Source organism: Schistocerca gregaria, chromosome 2 (genome assembly GCF_023897955.1).
Source record: "Schistocerca gregaria isolate iqSchGreg1 chromosome 2, iqSchGreg1.2, whole genome shotgun sequence".
NCBI lineage: Eukaryota > Metazoa > Arthropoda > Insecta > Orthoptera > Acrididae > Schistocerca > Schistocerca gregaria.
Window position 1 is genome coordinate 703,343,452 of NC_064921.1, and position 16,996 is coordinate 703,360,447.

General features: G+C 43.1%; 1 protein-coding gene across 2 annotated transcripts in view; it reads left to right on the forward strand.

Moving 5' to 3' along the window:
* The first annotated feature begins 556 nt into the window (after positions 1-556).
* Positions 557-16,996, forward strand: part of LOC126334813 (cuticle protein 21-like) — a 52,320-nt gene continuing 35,880 nt past the window's right edge. Inside the window, exons 1-2 of one of the 2 annotated variants that reach the window (XM_049997452.1) lie at positions 557-598; positions 1,680-2,159. In XM_049997452.1, coding sequence (XP_049853409.1) covers positions 587-598; positions 1,680-2,159 — 492 coding nt within the window. In that variant the 5' untranslated portion in view covers positions 557-586. The remainder of the gene's footprint in view (positions 599-1,679; positions 2,160-16,996) is intronic. The other variant, XM_049997450.1, reaches the window with a different exon arrangement.

Consider the following 16,996-nt stretch of genomic DNA (forward strand, 5'->3'; position numbering starts at 1 on the left):
ATCTGAATAATTTATTTTATGTCATCAAACATTTCCTCAATCTCCTCCTCATTTGCGGAGCTAGATGGTATGTTACCTTTGTACTGCTGTGGTGGGTACGAGCTTGGCTACAATAGTGCGTTCACTATGCTCTTCATAGTATCTTACCCTTTTCGTATTTAGTTATTCATTATTAATCCTACTCCTGCATTGCCGCTATTTTATTTTGTATTTATAATCCTGTATTCACCTGGTCAGATGTCCTGTTCCTCCCGCCACCGAACTTCACTAATTTCCACTCTGATCTGTTGGTTGTAATGCTGTTATAAAACATAACTGAGTGATCCAAACATTCTATCAGTATTATTAGAGTGGCAGTGGCCTCTTTGCTAAATGTCTTGAGTATCAGACGGATTGCATTTCGTAGCGGACGGCTGTGTCTCAATTGGGGTAGGTGTGCCCACGGCTTGCCTTGGCCGACGGCCGTCATCCACGCCACGCGTTGCGAAAATGCGGGCTGCGCCCCGCCACGCCTGCCGGGTATATAACTGCCGGCCGGACAGTGCATCGTCAGTCTAGCGCTCCGCTCAGCGAGAAACTCACCGACATGGCCTGCAAGGTGGGTGCCGCCGGAAGACTGCACAACTTCCATCTCCGACTGTGTTTCCAGTGTCAATACATCAGTGGTGTTACAGTTCCGTCATGTGCTTCGAACTTGACAGCGTATTGCCAGCTGCAATCACAGCAGTGCCGACACAGACGTGAATATGTAGGACTCTGTACAAACTTGACACGAACGTTGTATAGGATTTAGTGCCTTGGACTGGCTGATCAGTCTGACGGTGTTTTAGAGTAGGTAGTGGGAAACTATACGCAATATGGGGAGGGGATGTGGAACTTTCAGACTAAAAAGATTCCAGATAGAGCATTCCAAAGATAAGATGATTGGAGTCAAAGGGGAAATGTTTATGCGCGAAAATAACTAATAGTGAGACGTAAGGACGTACTGTAGACTAGCACTGGATACAGATTTGAATTTGGATTTACGCCAATTTTCTCCGTACGATATATCTTTGAGAGTCAGCCGAGCGCATTATGACCTGGGTGAGGGGTGCCAAGGTAACTCAGTTATTAAGAAGACACCCTTTGCAAAGAAAAGATACGCATTTCATTTGAACCCCATCACAAATCTTTAATCTACTAGCAAGTTTCATTAGAAAGTTCGTCATGTCTGAATGATAGTTACATCAGTTTTTGAAACAATAAAAAAATAACATCTTTACAAGATAGCGGGGGCTTTCTTTTTCCCAATTTATCTCCAACTCTAAGTAAAGTACATGGAAGAACGTTACTCCCACACGACGTTTTCCGAAGAGAGCAAAATAACACTGACCATACTAAGGACTCAGTTGCGACATTGCACATGGTATGTTCATTGTTAAACCAAATTCTCATTCGTTTTGCAATAATGCCGTAATGATGATTGCCTTAGTAGACTTCTAATGGTCAAGAACCTTTCACACGACAGCTATAAAACGGATCTTTAAAACGCCAATGGCCGCCACTTCTCCATCCACAGCCAAATAACTACACCTCCTGACCTTCCTTTTGAAGCTCCGCAGAAGAACGTGCTAAGAACTACTGCCTCACTAGCAAAGATAGGTAGACACTATAACTAACAGATTTCCTGTGTGTTACAGCTGATCGTCCTCGCCGCCTTCGTGGCCGTAGCCCGTGCGGGTTTCCTGGGCGCCCCCGCCGTGGTCGCCCCCGGCCCAGCCATCGCCGCCCGCGCTTACGCCGCCCCCGTGGCGTACGCCGCCCCAGCCCTTCGTGCTGCTCCCGTGGCATACGCCGCCCCCGCCCTGCGTGCCGCCCCCCTAGCCGTCGCCCCCGCCGTGAGAGCCGCCCCCGTCGCCGTCGCCGCCCCCGCCGCCGTGGCCGCCGAGTACGACCCCAACCCCCAGTACAGCTACGCCTACAGCGTGCAGGACGCCCTCACCGGTGACTCCAAGAACCAGCAGGAGAGCCGCAGCGGCGACGTCGTCCAGGGCAGCTACAGCCTGGTCGAGCCCGACGGCTCCATCCGCACCGTCGATTACACCGCCGACCCCGTCAACGGCTTCAACGCCGTCGTGCACAAGGAGGCCGGCGCCCACCCCGCCCCCGTCGTCGCCAAGGTAGCCGCCCCCGTCGCCTACGCCGCCCCCGCCGTCGCTAAGATCGCCGCCCCTGTGGCCTACGCCGCCCCGGCCATTGCTAAGTACGCTGCCCCCCTTGCCTATGGCAAGGCCATCCTGGGCTAAGCTAAATAAACAACTGTCCAGGCTATATTTATTGTGTGTGAATGAGTTTTGTATGGTATGATGAACGTAAGGAATAAAATTCGTTTCTTAAATTAATCTATTGTTTCTAATTCGTTACCTGAATATTCTCATTCTTCTATAGTGTTTTACTTTATATGTATGCTTTCACTGTGCATTAATGTCAGATAATACTACAATATTCGTATAACTGAAGGTACACTTCGCAGCCAAACAGTAACACTACTGGAATTACAGTGTTCCTTAAATATTTTCCTTTGACACACTAAGAAGGTGTTCTAGTTTGTCGCTTAGAGCTATTGAAGTGATCACTTAGTGACTGCCGAATCGTTACCTCAAGGTAAAGTGTTCACTGGAAGGCGCTGCACGTGTCCAAAGCACCGAAGAGCTCAGATTATTTTTAAGGGGGACGCTCAGGGGGTGGCTGGGGGTAGGGGGTAGGGGGGACATATGTTCATTGTCCAGGTTCAACAAAAAAATGGCTCTGAGCACAATGGGACTTAACATCTGAGGTCATCAGTCCCCTATAACTTTGAACTACTTAAACCTAACTAACCTAAGGACATCACACACATCCATGCCCGAGGCAGGATTCGAACCAGCGACCATAGCGATCTCACGGTTCCAGACTGTAGCGCCTAGAACCGCACGGCCACTCCGGCCGGCCAGGTTCAACAGCGCTGCAAGCAATCACTGTGTTCTCCCAGTGTAGAGTGTGAAGCTGAAGAAGACGGTCCATCGTTTGCTGCAGTACTGGGTGACAGTGAGGAAATGAGTGATGATGATGAAACTGTTGCTCTGGTGCTGCCTGATGAAGAAACCTAAAGGAAAAGGGTTTTGGAAAACAATATGCGTCTCAAAGGATATAATCATATAGAGTTCATACTCTGTTTCCAGATTTCATGGAAGATAATTAATTTTCAGTGTGGTATCAACAAACAGCTCACGAGAAATTTACATCTGTCCTTGAATTACTTTAGCGTGGTGTAACCAGGCAATTAGAAAGGCTGATGATACGAATGCCTACTGGTTACTTTAAGATACCTGGTTTATTTTAAGTTAATAATCATGCAAAATGAGTTATGGGCAATTTCGGTACAGACCCTGCTACATACTACTTCTTTGTCTGAAGGATATGCCTGTTTCCTCCATGTGTCGTTTCCGGTGAAATGTACTCTGACGATTCTTCAGCAATCCTCATTTCTGTTGCAGATGCATTGTCACGAACCATTCTTTTTATTTCAATATGTTCCCGCAATGTGAAAATATTTTCACCGTTTGTGACATACTGACGAAGAAATAGTTCAGCATTGTTTCTCATATTCTTTTTACTTCCCAAATGTACTCGTAGGGCAGGAACTGCCAACAGTTCTTCATTATCTTCTTTTTTCCTTGCTGCGGTCTTCTGTGGTTCCCAAGGTATTGCAGCTTGTTGGTGTCTGAATGTTACTAGACTCCTTTATTATCTGTTTGTTTATGGTGAAGTATTTGGCTGTTTAATGTTGCTCTCTATACTTTTTCGTGTTCCATCATTCAAGGCACCTACTACAAAATCCCAGAACCTCTTGTAAATGCTGCCATCTGACTGGTTTCGCAAAGGTCACAACGCAGAATTTGTTTCTGGCGTCATCCGCAACAGGCCCACAGGCCGAGTGGTTGCCTCCCCGACCCTGCTAACCGTTCTCTTTCGCTGTTAGGCCCGCGCGTCGCAGCCTACAGCATGCACTCCAATTGTAGACGCTGCAGAGGACACACGTCAGTGAGATCCATACACAGCGTCCCAGTCAATGAGCATAACTGTAATGGATTGATAGTTGCTTTGACCGAAACTCATCCAAGTATTGCATTGCTTTGCAAAACAATTTTCGTTGAAGACAGAGGTCACGGCTACGTTGGAATCGCCGTTGTCTTGGATAAAACATAATCTTCATCCCCCGTAATTTCCAGTTACATAATGCATATATTGATAAACATGATTTCCAACCCCCGTAGTCTCCAGTTAAATAATGCATACCTTGATATTTTATCACTTGATGCTATGAATTAACAAGATATCAGGAATATTACGGTCATACATTATTCTCCTCAGAGCCACCTTTCCGAAGCCACTTGGACTCGTCTGTACAAGTAATTACCGAAGAATTGCCTATTCCGTTACGATATAAACTCATATAATGGTCTGTGGGGCGATCGGGCTAGAAAGTTAAATTCGTCGTTCTATTTAATTCCGTTGAACACGAAACAGTACCAGATTCGATACTCCATTTAAACCGCGCTCCTCCCCTGGCAATAACGTCACGTTAGTATCTCCCGTTTTGTCTCTAAAGTGCTGGTGCATGCAGCTTTCTGACACATGGCAGCAATTATTTGGTAATAAAAATTTCTTTGACTGTTCCTGTTGCCCATCAACATGATTGTGCAAGGGACGGTAGGGTCAAAAAACCATAAACACCTCCTGCTGCTTCGGATCACGTTCAGGTTTCTTCGAATGGTTTTTAACGGTCCCTGCAATCAGGCTACACTCCATAGGGTCCAGATCACGTTCAATGGCGTTGCAGCCTCATGACGTCCTTAGTGAAGGGTGTAATCGGCCAAGGGGTGTCAGCAGTGTCAAGAACGTAGTTCTGTTGCTCAACGCCCTGCGAACTTTAGATTTCGACAGCCCAACGGAAGGAATGATTTCATTGACGCCCTTGTTACCACCTCCTCAAAGCTTTTCGTGTCAATTCTAAGCGGCGGTGTGTCTGAAAATATTTTCCTTGGCCCCTCATAAGAAAACTTCGTCACTTAAACTGTTCCTCTTGCACATCGCAGAGATGACGAAAGAAGGGGTGATACGTGGGTAAGAGGGGGTGTGGCGAGCTTCCCATGGTGTGACACTTCCACGTTGGTGTTGGGCAGAATGGTAGTATAATTTGGTGCCAATGTGATAACATTAACCCGCCGCATACCTTACGTGAACTTTTTTCCGCAAGTGTCGACCCTTTGCTGTTTGAAGCCACGGAAAATGCAGAAGTATTAAACTAAGCCCTGATTCTTCCATCTCCGACTCACATCAGAGGGCAATTTCTATGACGAACTAGCGAGGAAGATGTGCTCTGGCGACATTTTGGGGTGGGGATTTGTTAAACATGGTACTGACACGCTGTTGGCGGAAAAAGTAACATTTTTCCTGATTGATGTTTGCGGCCAGATAGGCGCAATCGGCTGAGTCGGGGGCTGGTGAAAAAAAAAAAGGCGCACTCCTGGTTTGATGGTGGATGGAGACAGGTCGCTGGTTCGAGACGTCGTGGCTCTTGAAGGTGTCCGAGTCCTGACGAGCGAGATTCTGTTTCTCCACTACGACCATGGTTCTCCGACTTTCCGCCACAGCAGACTGGTGGGAGTATACAGCAGCACGGTTCTCTAAACTGGGGTTAATGCTTACATAGGAAGCGTACCGTTGCCACAGCTCCGCTTACCCGATTCATGCCTTAGCATCGTTTGATGTGGTATTCAATCGACCACTGTGAAGTAACCGTTGGGTTGTATTGGATTAACGATTTAATGTGGAGCTAGAATACCGTAGCCATCCCTACGCTTGCCCATCTTGTTAGTTGTCTTCAGCAATTAACTGTGTTGTTATGAAGAATGTTGATGCAAATACTTAGTAACTCGTTAATATAACAAATAACCGGTTTCTGCTTCATCTGAATTTTTATTGGAAAGAGAACTTAGTTCCCTTCAATTCACAGGTTTATTCTATTGACTGAATGAGTTTTTATATAGTAGGATCATCGCAATTTCACACTTTATGATTCTATGTTAGGGCATTTCAAGATAGCGATTCCGTCGCGTTATTTGCCCTTAACATCGAGTCTTAAGGGGAGTGCGACGGAGTCTTGGTAGGTCCACTACTCTCATAGGTTCCACAGTCTCACACACCGCGGGATGATGAACACTTACTAAGTGGAATCAAGTGTTAGGTACAGAACTTTTTCACAAATAGCGAGATTTTCCAACCTGAAATGACTATACAATTTTTTTAATGACAGAGGTTTCAAAAAGGCACGAACCGACGTTACTTCTTACCAGCATTATACAGGGTGGTCCACTGATCGTTACCGGGCCCACTATCTCACGAAATAAACGTCTAATAAAAAACTACAAACAACGAAACGTGTCTAGCTTGAAGGGGGAAACCAGATGGCGCTATGGTTGGCCCGCTAGATGGCTCTGCCGTAGGACAAACGGATATCAATTGCGTTTTTTTTTTAAGTAGGAACCCCCATTTTTTTATTATATATTCGTGTATATTCGTGTATATACGAAACTCAGACGCAATGTAAGTAAGAATCTACGAAGTAAACACTCCACTAACTTCATCCGATATAGAACTCAATAAGATTTTTACCGCATCTCTTTCCTCCTATATATAGAAAACAATACCATCTGTGTGCCGGCATCAAGCACATGTGACAGTCCTATTAAATATACTGGTATTGATCAACTGCATCACCTGTACTGTAGGAGGATGACCGTATCCCACAGACTATACTGTAAGTCGCAAGAGACACTCCCTGTGACCTTGTGTCGTTGTTTGAAACATTGTTTTTTTTCTGCTTTAACACGCTTTGTACACTACCATACATTTTGTTTTTCTGCCACGACTTCGAGGTCTGTTTTGTAATTCTACATTATACTACCAAACTTAAAGCGCGATGTGAATTAACATTCTCGCTATACCAACAGGAGAAAGGAATATCGTGACACTCAGTGGCACACAAGGCCAATCAGTTATATATTACACGATGGATTCATGAGGCGATCGTCAAAACAATAATGAAGAAGCAAAACATGGTGAGCTGCTTGCTGCAATTGACAATCGGTTTCGAAAATTAAGAATGCATCATAATTGTAACTTCGGATTTGTTGGTTGAGAGACTGCAATATTACATCACAATATCTTTTCATAATTTTGCAGAACATCGGCGAATGTAGCTAAAGCAGTAAAGAGCAACATTATGCACTGCAACACATTCAGTGGCAAGATGTATTAAATCTTAACATATGGAAGAGGGAGGTGGGGAGGGGAAGGTGAGGAATCACACAGTTGTGGTATGTACTCGGGAGGAATGCGAAGAACCGACGCGTGACCGAACGTGGAGAGTACACATGCAGACTCGGAGGTCAACAGAAACGACAAACAAGTGTTCTAGGCTTACCTCCTTTGAGATATACCAATATACAGGGTGGTCCATTGATCGTGACCGGGCCAAATATCTCACGAAATAAGCGTCAAACGAAAAAACTACAAAGAACGAAACTTGTCTCGCTTGAAGGTGGAACCAGATGGCGCTATAGCTGTCCCGCTAAATGTCGCTGCCATCGGTCAACCGGGTATCAACTGCGTTTTTTAAAATAGGAACACCCATTTTTATTACATATTCGTGTGGTACGTAAAGAAATATGAATCTTTTAATTGGACCACTTTTTTCGCTTTGTGATAGAAGGCGCTGTAATAGTCACAGACATATGGCTCACAATTTTAGACGAACAGTTGGTAACAGGTAGGTTTTTAAATTAAAATACAGAACGTAGGTACGTTTGAACATTTTATTTCGGTTGTTCCAATGTGACACATGTCCCTTTCTGAACTTATCATTTCTGAGAAAGCATGCTGTTACAGCGTGATTACCTGTAAATACCACATTAATGCAATAAATGCTCTATACGATGTCCGTCAACCTCAATGCATTTGGCAATACGTGTAACGACATTCCTCTTAACAGTGAGTAGTTCACCTTCCGTAATGTTCGCACATGCATTGACAATGCGCTGACGCAAATTTTCAGGCGTTGTCGGTGGATCACGATAGCAATTATCTTTCAACTTTCCCCACAGAAAGAAATCCGGGGACGTCAGATCCGCTCAACGTGCACGCCACGGTATGGTGATTCGACGAACAATCCACCTGTCATGAAATATGCTATTCAATACCGCTGCAATCGCACGCGAGCTATGTGCCGGACATCCATCATGTTGGAAGCACATCACCATTCTGTCATGCACTGAAACATATTGTAGTAACATCGGCAGAACATTACGTAGGAAATCAGCATACATTGCACTATTTAGATTGCCATCGATAAAATGGGGGCCAGTTATCCTTCCTCCCATAATGCCGCACCATACATTAACCCGCCAAGGTCGCTGATGTTCCACTTGTCGCAGCCATCGTGAATTTTCCGTTGCCCAATAGTGCATATTATGCCGGTTTACGTTACCGCTGTTGGTGACTAACGCTTCGTCGCTAAATAGAACGCGTGCAAAAAAACTGTCAACGTCCCTTAATTTCTCTTGTGCCCAGTGGCAGAGTTGTACATGTTGTTCAAAGTCGGCGCCATGCAATTCCTGGTGCATAGAAATATGGTACGGGCGCAATCGATGTTGATGTAGCATTCTCAACACCGAAGTTTATGAGATTCCCGATTCTCACGCAATTTGTCTGCTACTGATGTTCGGATTAGCCGCGACAGCAGCTAAAACACCTACTTGGGCATCATCATTTGTTGCAGGTCGTGGTTGACGTTTCACATGTGGCTTAACACTTCCTGTTTCCTTAAATAACGTAACTATCTGGCGAACGGTACGGACACTCGGATGATGTCGTCCAGGATACCGAGCAGCATACATAGCACACGCCCGTTGGTCATTTTGATCACAATAGCCATACATCGACACGATATCGACCTTTTCCGCAATTGGTAAACGGTCCATTTTAACAAGGGTAATGTGTCACGAACCAATACCGTCCGCACTGGCGGAATGTTACGTGATACCACGTACTTATACGTTTGTGACTATTGCAGTGCTATCTATCACAAAGCGAAAAATGTGGTCCAACTAAAACATTCATATTTCTTTACGTACTACACGAATATGTAATAAAATGGGTGTTCCTATTTTTAAAAAAAACGCAGTTGATATCCGTTTGACCTATGGCAGCGCCATCTAGCGGGCCAACCAAAGCGCCACCTTATTTCCCCCTTCAAGTTAGGCGGTTTTCGTTCTTTGTAGTTTTATCGTTTGATGCTTATTTCGTGATATATTTGGCGCGGTCACTATCAGTGGACCACCCTGTATATCGCTTACTTCTTCACCAGTGGCTAGATGTGGATATGTTTGCTAGCAAAAACAAAACGAAACGTTTGGCGCTGTCTTGGAGTTCAGTTTCCAATACATGGTCACGAGGACACGGTAACTATAACATTCTGTTTCACTAGTAGCTAGGAGTGGCACGTTTGAACTTAAAGTGATGTGATGGAAAGTTCTCTGCTGACTGGGAATCGAACGTAGCACATATCGTTGTCGTTGACTACATCCAAACAAGATGTAATAGAACAGCCTAAGAAAGAGAGACCGTTAATGATACTGTACGACATGCCAGAGGACAGAGATAGGCATAAAGACAGTCGTTTTTTCCTCCCTCTGTTTGCGGGTGGAACAGGAAAGGGAATGACAAGTAGTGGTATAGGGTACCCTCCGCCATGCACCGTACGGTGACTTGCGGAGTATCTGTGTGGATGTAGATGTAGATGTAGATACCTAATGGAGATAAAAGTAGGACAGCTTAATGCCATGAGATGTGTCAGCGTATTGTATGAGGCTAGATGAGTGACTGAAGAACCGAAGTTTGATGTTTTGTGCCTCCAAGAACCGTATAGGAAGCCAGAAAAGATTCCGAGTACGCAAATAACTCCACAGACAGTCACACGTGGGGAACGTCCTATGGCAGCAATAGCAGTATTTAACAAAGCCGTAACAGTGCCAAAAACATCACAGCGCTGTTCAGAACACGTAATCTGTGTGGAAATGTTAACCGGAGAGGAGAGTCGCATCTTGGTTTCCATGTATTTTCAATTTAGTGATGAGATTGACGATTATCTGCTAAGACTAAAGGGCATCAGTAAACCGGGACGAACTAAGCCTCTTGTGTTCATTGATGCAAATTCGAAGTCAGTATTGTGGCGTAGCCGTCTGACTGATGAACTTGGAAGACAACTAGAAGAAGACATTATGCAACTCAGCCTGCAGGGAACGAAAACACCTCACATTCCGCCAACCTACGAAGGGAGGGTTGGAGCAACGTCCAATATCGACGTCACTTTAGCAAATACGACAGCAGCGCGGCTTGTGAAAGGCTGGAAGGTTGAGAATGAAATGACATCAAGTGACCACAATACCACACACTATGCCATCACTAGCTGAGAAAGACGTCACAGAAAATGTGCGCATAAGGCTCAAATACAACCTCAAGGACGCAAACTGGGAAGAACGAAGAAATGTGTTTCAGTGTGCGCGAGATCCATCGCTGGGTGATAATGCAAATGTTTAAGCGCAAGAACTGACAATGGTTATACGTCGAGAAAAGGAGGCATCGATACCTACCAGCAGATGTCATTCTAAAGGAGTACCTTGTATCTGGAGCGAAGCGCTGTAGAAATTAAGGTGCGAAACAAGAAGAGCCAGGAAGCTATGACAGAGCAGCATGACTGAAGCCGTTAGACTCCGAAAGTTGCATCGATACACGTATTTTAAACATCGTTATAAGAAATAGTGGTGGAAAACAAAAATGGAACATTAGAAGCAATTCGTGGACTGACTTAGGAACCGATGCCTGTGGCGCACCAAATAAACCAGTCTGCGAGAGAATACCATCAAAAGGAATGATGGGACAGTAAGAGAAAGTTGGGAACAGTCAGCTGCCCTGCTAATGGAAACACTGCTTCCTTATGATGGAGAAGAAGGCGAGACAGATGAAAGCGCAGATTACGAAAAATGTTATGGAAAAACTATAGAAGCAATGAACTTTTGTACCCCTCTGAATAGTAAGAAATTGGGCAAATAACTTTAAGACTGAAAAAGAAAAAATCTCTAGGACCGGACGGGATTCCGGCCGAAGTAATACAAGCCATACGTGGCCTGTTAGATTAGTACTTAGGCGAACTGTTTAACAAGTGTCTCTTGCTTCGTGGAAGAATGCTGAAGTGGTAATAATCAGCAAATGGCAAGATAAGGATCCAATTATATCCAAATCCTACAGACTAATTTGTCTTCTTAACATGGCCGACAAGATAGTTGAAACACTATTATGCAAAAGATTACAAGACCACAGACTGCTACACAAGGGATAAGCCCTCACCATTACGGGTTTTAGAAGAGACAAGTCAACTGAAGACGCAATTAACAAGACGGTTGCGCTAGCTACCGACACTTATTCTATGTACGCTCTAGCGATGACGATTGATATTCCTGGCGCTTTCGATAACGTGCAGTGCCCGTCTTGCTGTGCAGCTGCCGCGGGCGACATGCTATTTAGCATTTTCAAGAAAGAAAATATCGAAGACATTAACAAATGACAGTCCTCAGAGATCATTGTGTGCTCCAGAGTTTTGGGTGTAGCACTGGAGCCCATGTACAGAAGTTATATGACAGCGGTAACAGAAGCGGACTGGTATAATTTGCAGATGACGTGCTGTTAGTTGTAAGTGGTGACTCCAGAAAAATTCTAGACAACAAATGAATTGCGGCGTTCCACTAACTTAAGGGCCGGTGTCAAAGCGCTAAACTCTCACTAGTATCTCACAAAACAACACACCTCCTGCTGAAAGGGAACCTGTTAAGAAACCTTAAAATACAATTAAATGATTGAACGATTAGGAAAACGCAGGAACGAGATATCTAGGGGTATATCTGGGCGAATGTCGTAACTTCGCACATCTACATCTACATGACTACTCTGCAATTCACATTTAAGTGCTTGGCAGAGGGTTCATCGAACCACAATCATACTATCTCTCTACTATTCCACTCCCGAACAGCGAGCGGGAAAAACGAACACCTAAACCTTTCTGTTCGAGCTCTGATTTCTCTTATTTTATTTTGATGATCATTCCTACATATCTAGGTTGGGCTCAACAAAATATTTTCGCATTCGGAAGAGAAAGTTGATGACTGAAATTTCGTAAAAAGGTCTCGCCGCGACGAAAAACGTCTATGCTGTAATGACTTCCATCCCAACTCGTGTATCATATCTGCCACACTCTCTCCCCTATAACGTGATAATACAAAACGAGCTGCCCTTTTTTGCACCCTTTCGATGTCCTCCGTCAATCCCACCTGGTAAGGATCCCACACCGCGCAGCAATATTCATCATACCGAGGAAGCAGGCAAAGAGGTGAAAACGTGATGATTAAAATTATAACCATTGCAAATAGACAATTTCGGCTTCCCTTCAAAACAGCGTATACCACCAATCTACATTACCATCAGTCTTAGAATATGATGAGAGCGTGTGGGCTCATAGATTGCAGTTAGTAAAGCCAACCTCGTTAATGAGAAGTGTTCAACGAGGATAAAATTAACGGACGCTTGCTGCAGTACCCCCAACAATACTTCGTTAGTAATTCTAGGAATATGCCTAATGGACTAGGAAATTAGGAAAAGGGGAGCCTTTCACTTGTAAAGAAAGTCAATCAAATGGAAGTACGAAGGGCGATTGAAACTGAGGGCTTTCCGAAAAAGGCAATAGAAGATAGCATATTACAACTGTGGGCATATGAATAGGACACTTCAGGCACTGGAAGGAGAACAGTCAAATTTCTCCCTAGCATCAGAGAACCATTAAAAATAAGAGATCTTAACACGTCGAGACGTTTGATACATTACCTGACTGGCCGTGGCCCGTATGCTGCGTATCTATACAAAATCAGAAGACGGATGAACACCTGCGGCAGTGGGGGCTCACCAGAACACACATTGTGGGACTGCAAACTCTATGAAGATGTGGCGGGTAATGGATGTCAGACATCAAGGATGCTGGATCTCAATGCAGCATTAAGGAGCGAGTCGACCTGGTGTATCTTGGACGATACTGCAGCCGCAGCAAGGAATACTTCGAGATGCATTCAACCATAATTCAGTATGCTGCCTACAATGCTAGACAACGTACTCTGCAGATAGAGAGAAGGTAACTGAGGGCGGAGACCACCAAATGAAATAGTGTACCAAGAATGGCTCTGAGCGATATGGGACTTAGTGTACCAAGAATCTACATCGCGTTGGTGTAAGTGGCTATGAAAGTGTGGACTTACAGACGTAATAGTGATGGTTGAAATTATTTGCTATAGTGGAAACGCTGCTGACGTGCTACGCGACGCCCAAGACATCCAGCAGACAATTACTGTTGACTGGGGTAGTATTATGGAGGATTCAGAAGCGGAAACAACCATCTACAAGTTAAATGTACCAAAAGAAATAAATTAACAGAGAACTGAGTCTTCAGTGTCTATAGTAGTATTAGCAATTGGATAACTCGTTAAGGGCTCTATTGTACTTTTGTAGTAGTAGAGTTAGTTGTAGTATTTTAAAAATTATCAGAAATAATTATTTAATACGTAATTTATTACTATCCAAGTGGTTCAAATGGCTCTGAGCACTATGGGACTCAACTTCTGTGGTCATCAGTCCCCTAGAACTTAGAACTACTTAAACCTAACTAACCTAAGGACATCACACACATCCATGCCCAAGGCAGGATTCGAACCTACGACCGTAGCAGTCGCACGGTTCCGAACTGCGCGCCTAGAACCGCGAGACCACCGCGGCCGGCTTACTATCCAAGGAAATGTGATTAGTATGGCCTATTTTAGCTTTTCAGATAATATTATCTTATGAAGAATAAATAAATAACACCCGAAAAGACGTTACTGTTGAATTCTTTTTCATCAGTAGCTAGGTGTTGAGCATTAGCAATTCTAATTACTACGATGTGACTAAAAACGAGTGGCGAATGGAGGTTGTACCATAGTTCAGAATCCACATTAAACCTGATACACCCTCACTACCAACTGGAACAGATTGATGCAATCTACCCTCAGATTCTTAGCAACTAAATGTTGTCGATAGGTGACGCAGCGTACTGGAAACACCTCGGGTACATTTTGTTTTAAATGTCTTATAAACCCACCAAACGAATTTTCATGAAGTTTTCACAGGTGCCGGAACATAGCTTAGGGAAACTACAACATTCATTTCATCAAAATCAGATCATCAAGAAAGATAGAGGTCATGATTTAAAATTATACTTGACGATTTTTCACGAGATTTTCCATCGGCAGATTGAGCGTATCTTGAGGCAACATACAGATTATTTCATAAAATCAGATCATAGAGAAAAAAATTGTAGTTCAAAGTTTTATCTAAAAACGTCCGCTCAGCTTAGTAGTTCAGTTGTTTGTTAAGCGTGGTACAACCGAGTGCCAATTTCTTTAAAACCCAATGACAGATGTATTTTCTGAAGTTTGTGTCAGTGACACAATTAAGCGCCGCAGCCTCACATTAACGAAAACAAAGAAACAATGAATTAACTTGCCTAGGGTATAAAGATTTACTGATTACGCTTTTGGTGTATTAAAAAATTAACGACCTTGTTTAGCTTCTTTTCGTGGGTTTTATTTGTATTTGTATTTGACTTCTTTTCTAGAAAAGCTTCTTTTGCCTCAGTGACAGGAGTATTTTCAGAACATTGTATTGTTGACAGAATTACGCATTTCTTCTTGCTTCTTTCGACAGGTTTTATTTACATTCTTTTCAATGAAAAACGAATTTGATAAGTTTGCTTTGTGATTTGGGTGCTTACTCATTAAATTTTGTTTAGTTTTGTTTACAAATAGTAATGCCTTCAAAATGGTTGAGTCTTTCTGAATATATCAGAACAGCTAAAAGACTGAAGACTATGTGGTCTCAACAATCAAATAAAGATTGTGAGGGGAGACTTGCTGCTGCCCAAGAACATCAGGCTTTAATTCACTATTTGGAAACTCTTTCCAGAATCGAGGCATGGCCTAACGCTAATCGAAAGCATTATGTATTATTCCACCCCTTAGAACCCTTCACTCACACGGGCTGTAAGTTACTTACTTCCAACATAACCTCACACAGGCGGAAATTTTGATCGGAAGTGGTACAGACAAGCGAATTTTTATGCTGTGAATCCCGCTTACTCCTAACAATCTACCATTTCCCTTTAAACATGTACATTTCTTGGTAAGCTTATATTTTTTCATTCCCATAAACAAAGCGTAAGGACAGACACTGTGTGTTGCGGGCATGGACCTTTGTGACAGTTGCTTTTTGCACAGCAACCTGTACATGGCTCTCTGTTATGTTAGTGAAGCAAACAAGCTCTTTGTTCATGTTCCTACTTCAAACACTGTATATAAAGAAGCTTTATAAATCAAAAATCAATTACACTAGCATGAAGTCTTTGGCATAGTTGTAAATAAATAAGATAAGGATCAAAGCATCTGATGGCCATTTTATTTCAATAAGGGCCACAGTCAAGTGAGCAATTTGTTTACATAGACCTAACAGTGACGTCATTATTTGCATAAGCAGGTGAGGTCAACTGACTCATTGTTTACATGAGGGAAACAATTGGGCTTTTGTGCCAGTAAGTAGTTTGCTCCACTACTAAAGGAGCCCCATTAAACAATGCAGTATCACAAGAGGCCCAATCAACTAATATTCTGTGCACCATCACATTTACAAAGAAGTGTTCTTGAAAACGTGTCTCAACAAAGGTGTGTAGGTTTTCGTCAGTGGACCAATGTGAGTTTGGGCTGTTACTGATACGATCATGAGCGAAAGTGGTTACACCAGTAAACGGTAATAATGCCGCTACTAGGTGATTTACAATTATCCAACGACAAAATTGGAATCGTCTGCCATCATCTACTGTTCGAAGATACTGAGTTTACTGTAAACTGTAAGGATAGAAGTAGTACATACATAATGTCTGCCATATTCTTGTATGTGGTAAAACAGATATGTGTAGGAATCTGCGTATGCTTTCGTTGAAGAACTGTACTGTACCAACTGAGTTACGTCTACATCATCAACTCTGTGTTCATTTGTACGTTGCGATGAAAGATGTCTGCTATGCAGTCCCCCAGTCTCATGTAATTTAGTAAAAACACGAGTATGCAATCTTCAATCTGGTGTTCTGTGCTTAGGGAATAGTGTACGACATTCTCTACGACCAACATCAGCTTTTACATTCTAAAATCTGTACACAAATACAATACCAGCATATTCAGCATTTGTAAATACATGTGGCATGCTTAAACGATATTAGTAGAAAAGATCAACGAAACACAATCACAGCTGAAAAATTCCGTTACGTAAACTCACCCACAAGAACATAATTTGAATATCAAAACAAATATGACAATCTATAAATAAAGTAATAGAAACTCGAGTACCAATATGTGAAATGAAAACCTATCTATGTAAGCAACTGTAACTCTATAACCAAGTCATGTTGAACACATGTTATGTGGAATGTTTAATTAGGATTGGTTTATGTTACCAATTCCTAAAACACCCTGTATAATGTGGTAGTGAAAATTATTTTTAACTCTAACGTACAAGAAAACTTGTTCCATCGAAAACCAATCAATGTGACAGTGTCAGTTTGGTACTGACTCCTATTTGCCATACATGATGAATCGTATAAACAACCATAGGTAACTTTCATAATAACAACAAAACAACCAAAAAGTGCTCAGGAAAAAATGGGAAAAATACTCCAAGATAGGGAAACGCTGCATGCTCTAAATACGTACCAAAATATGAAGCTTATGCAGAA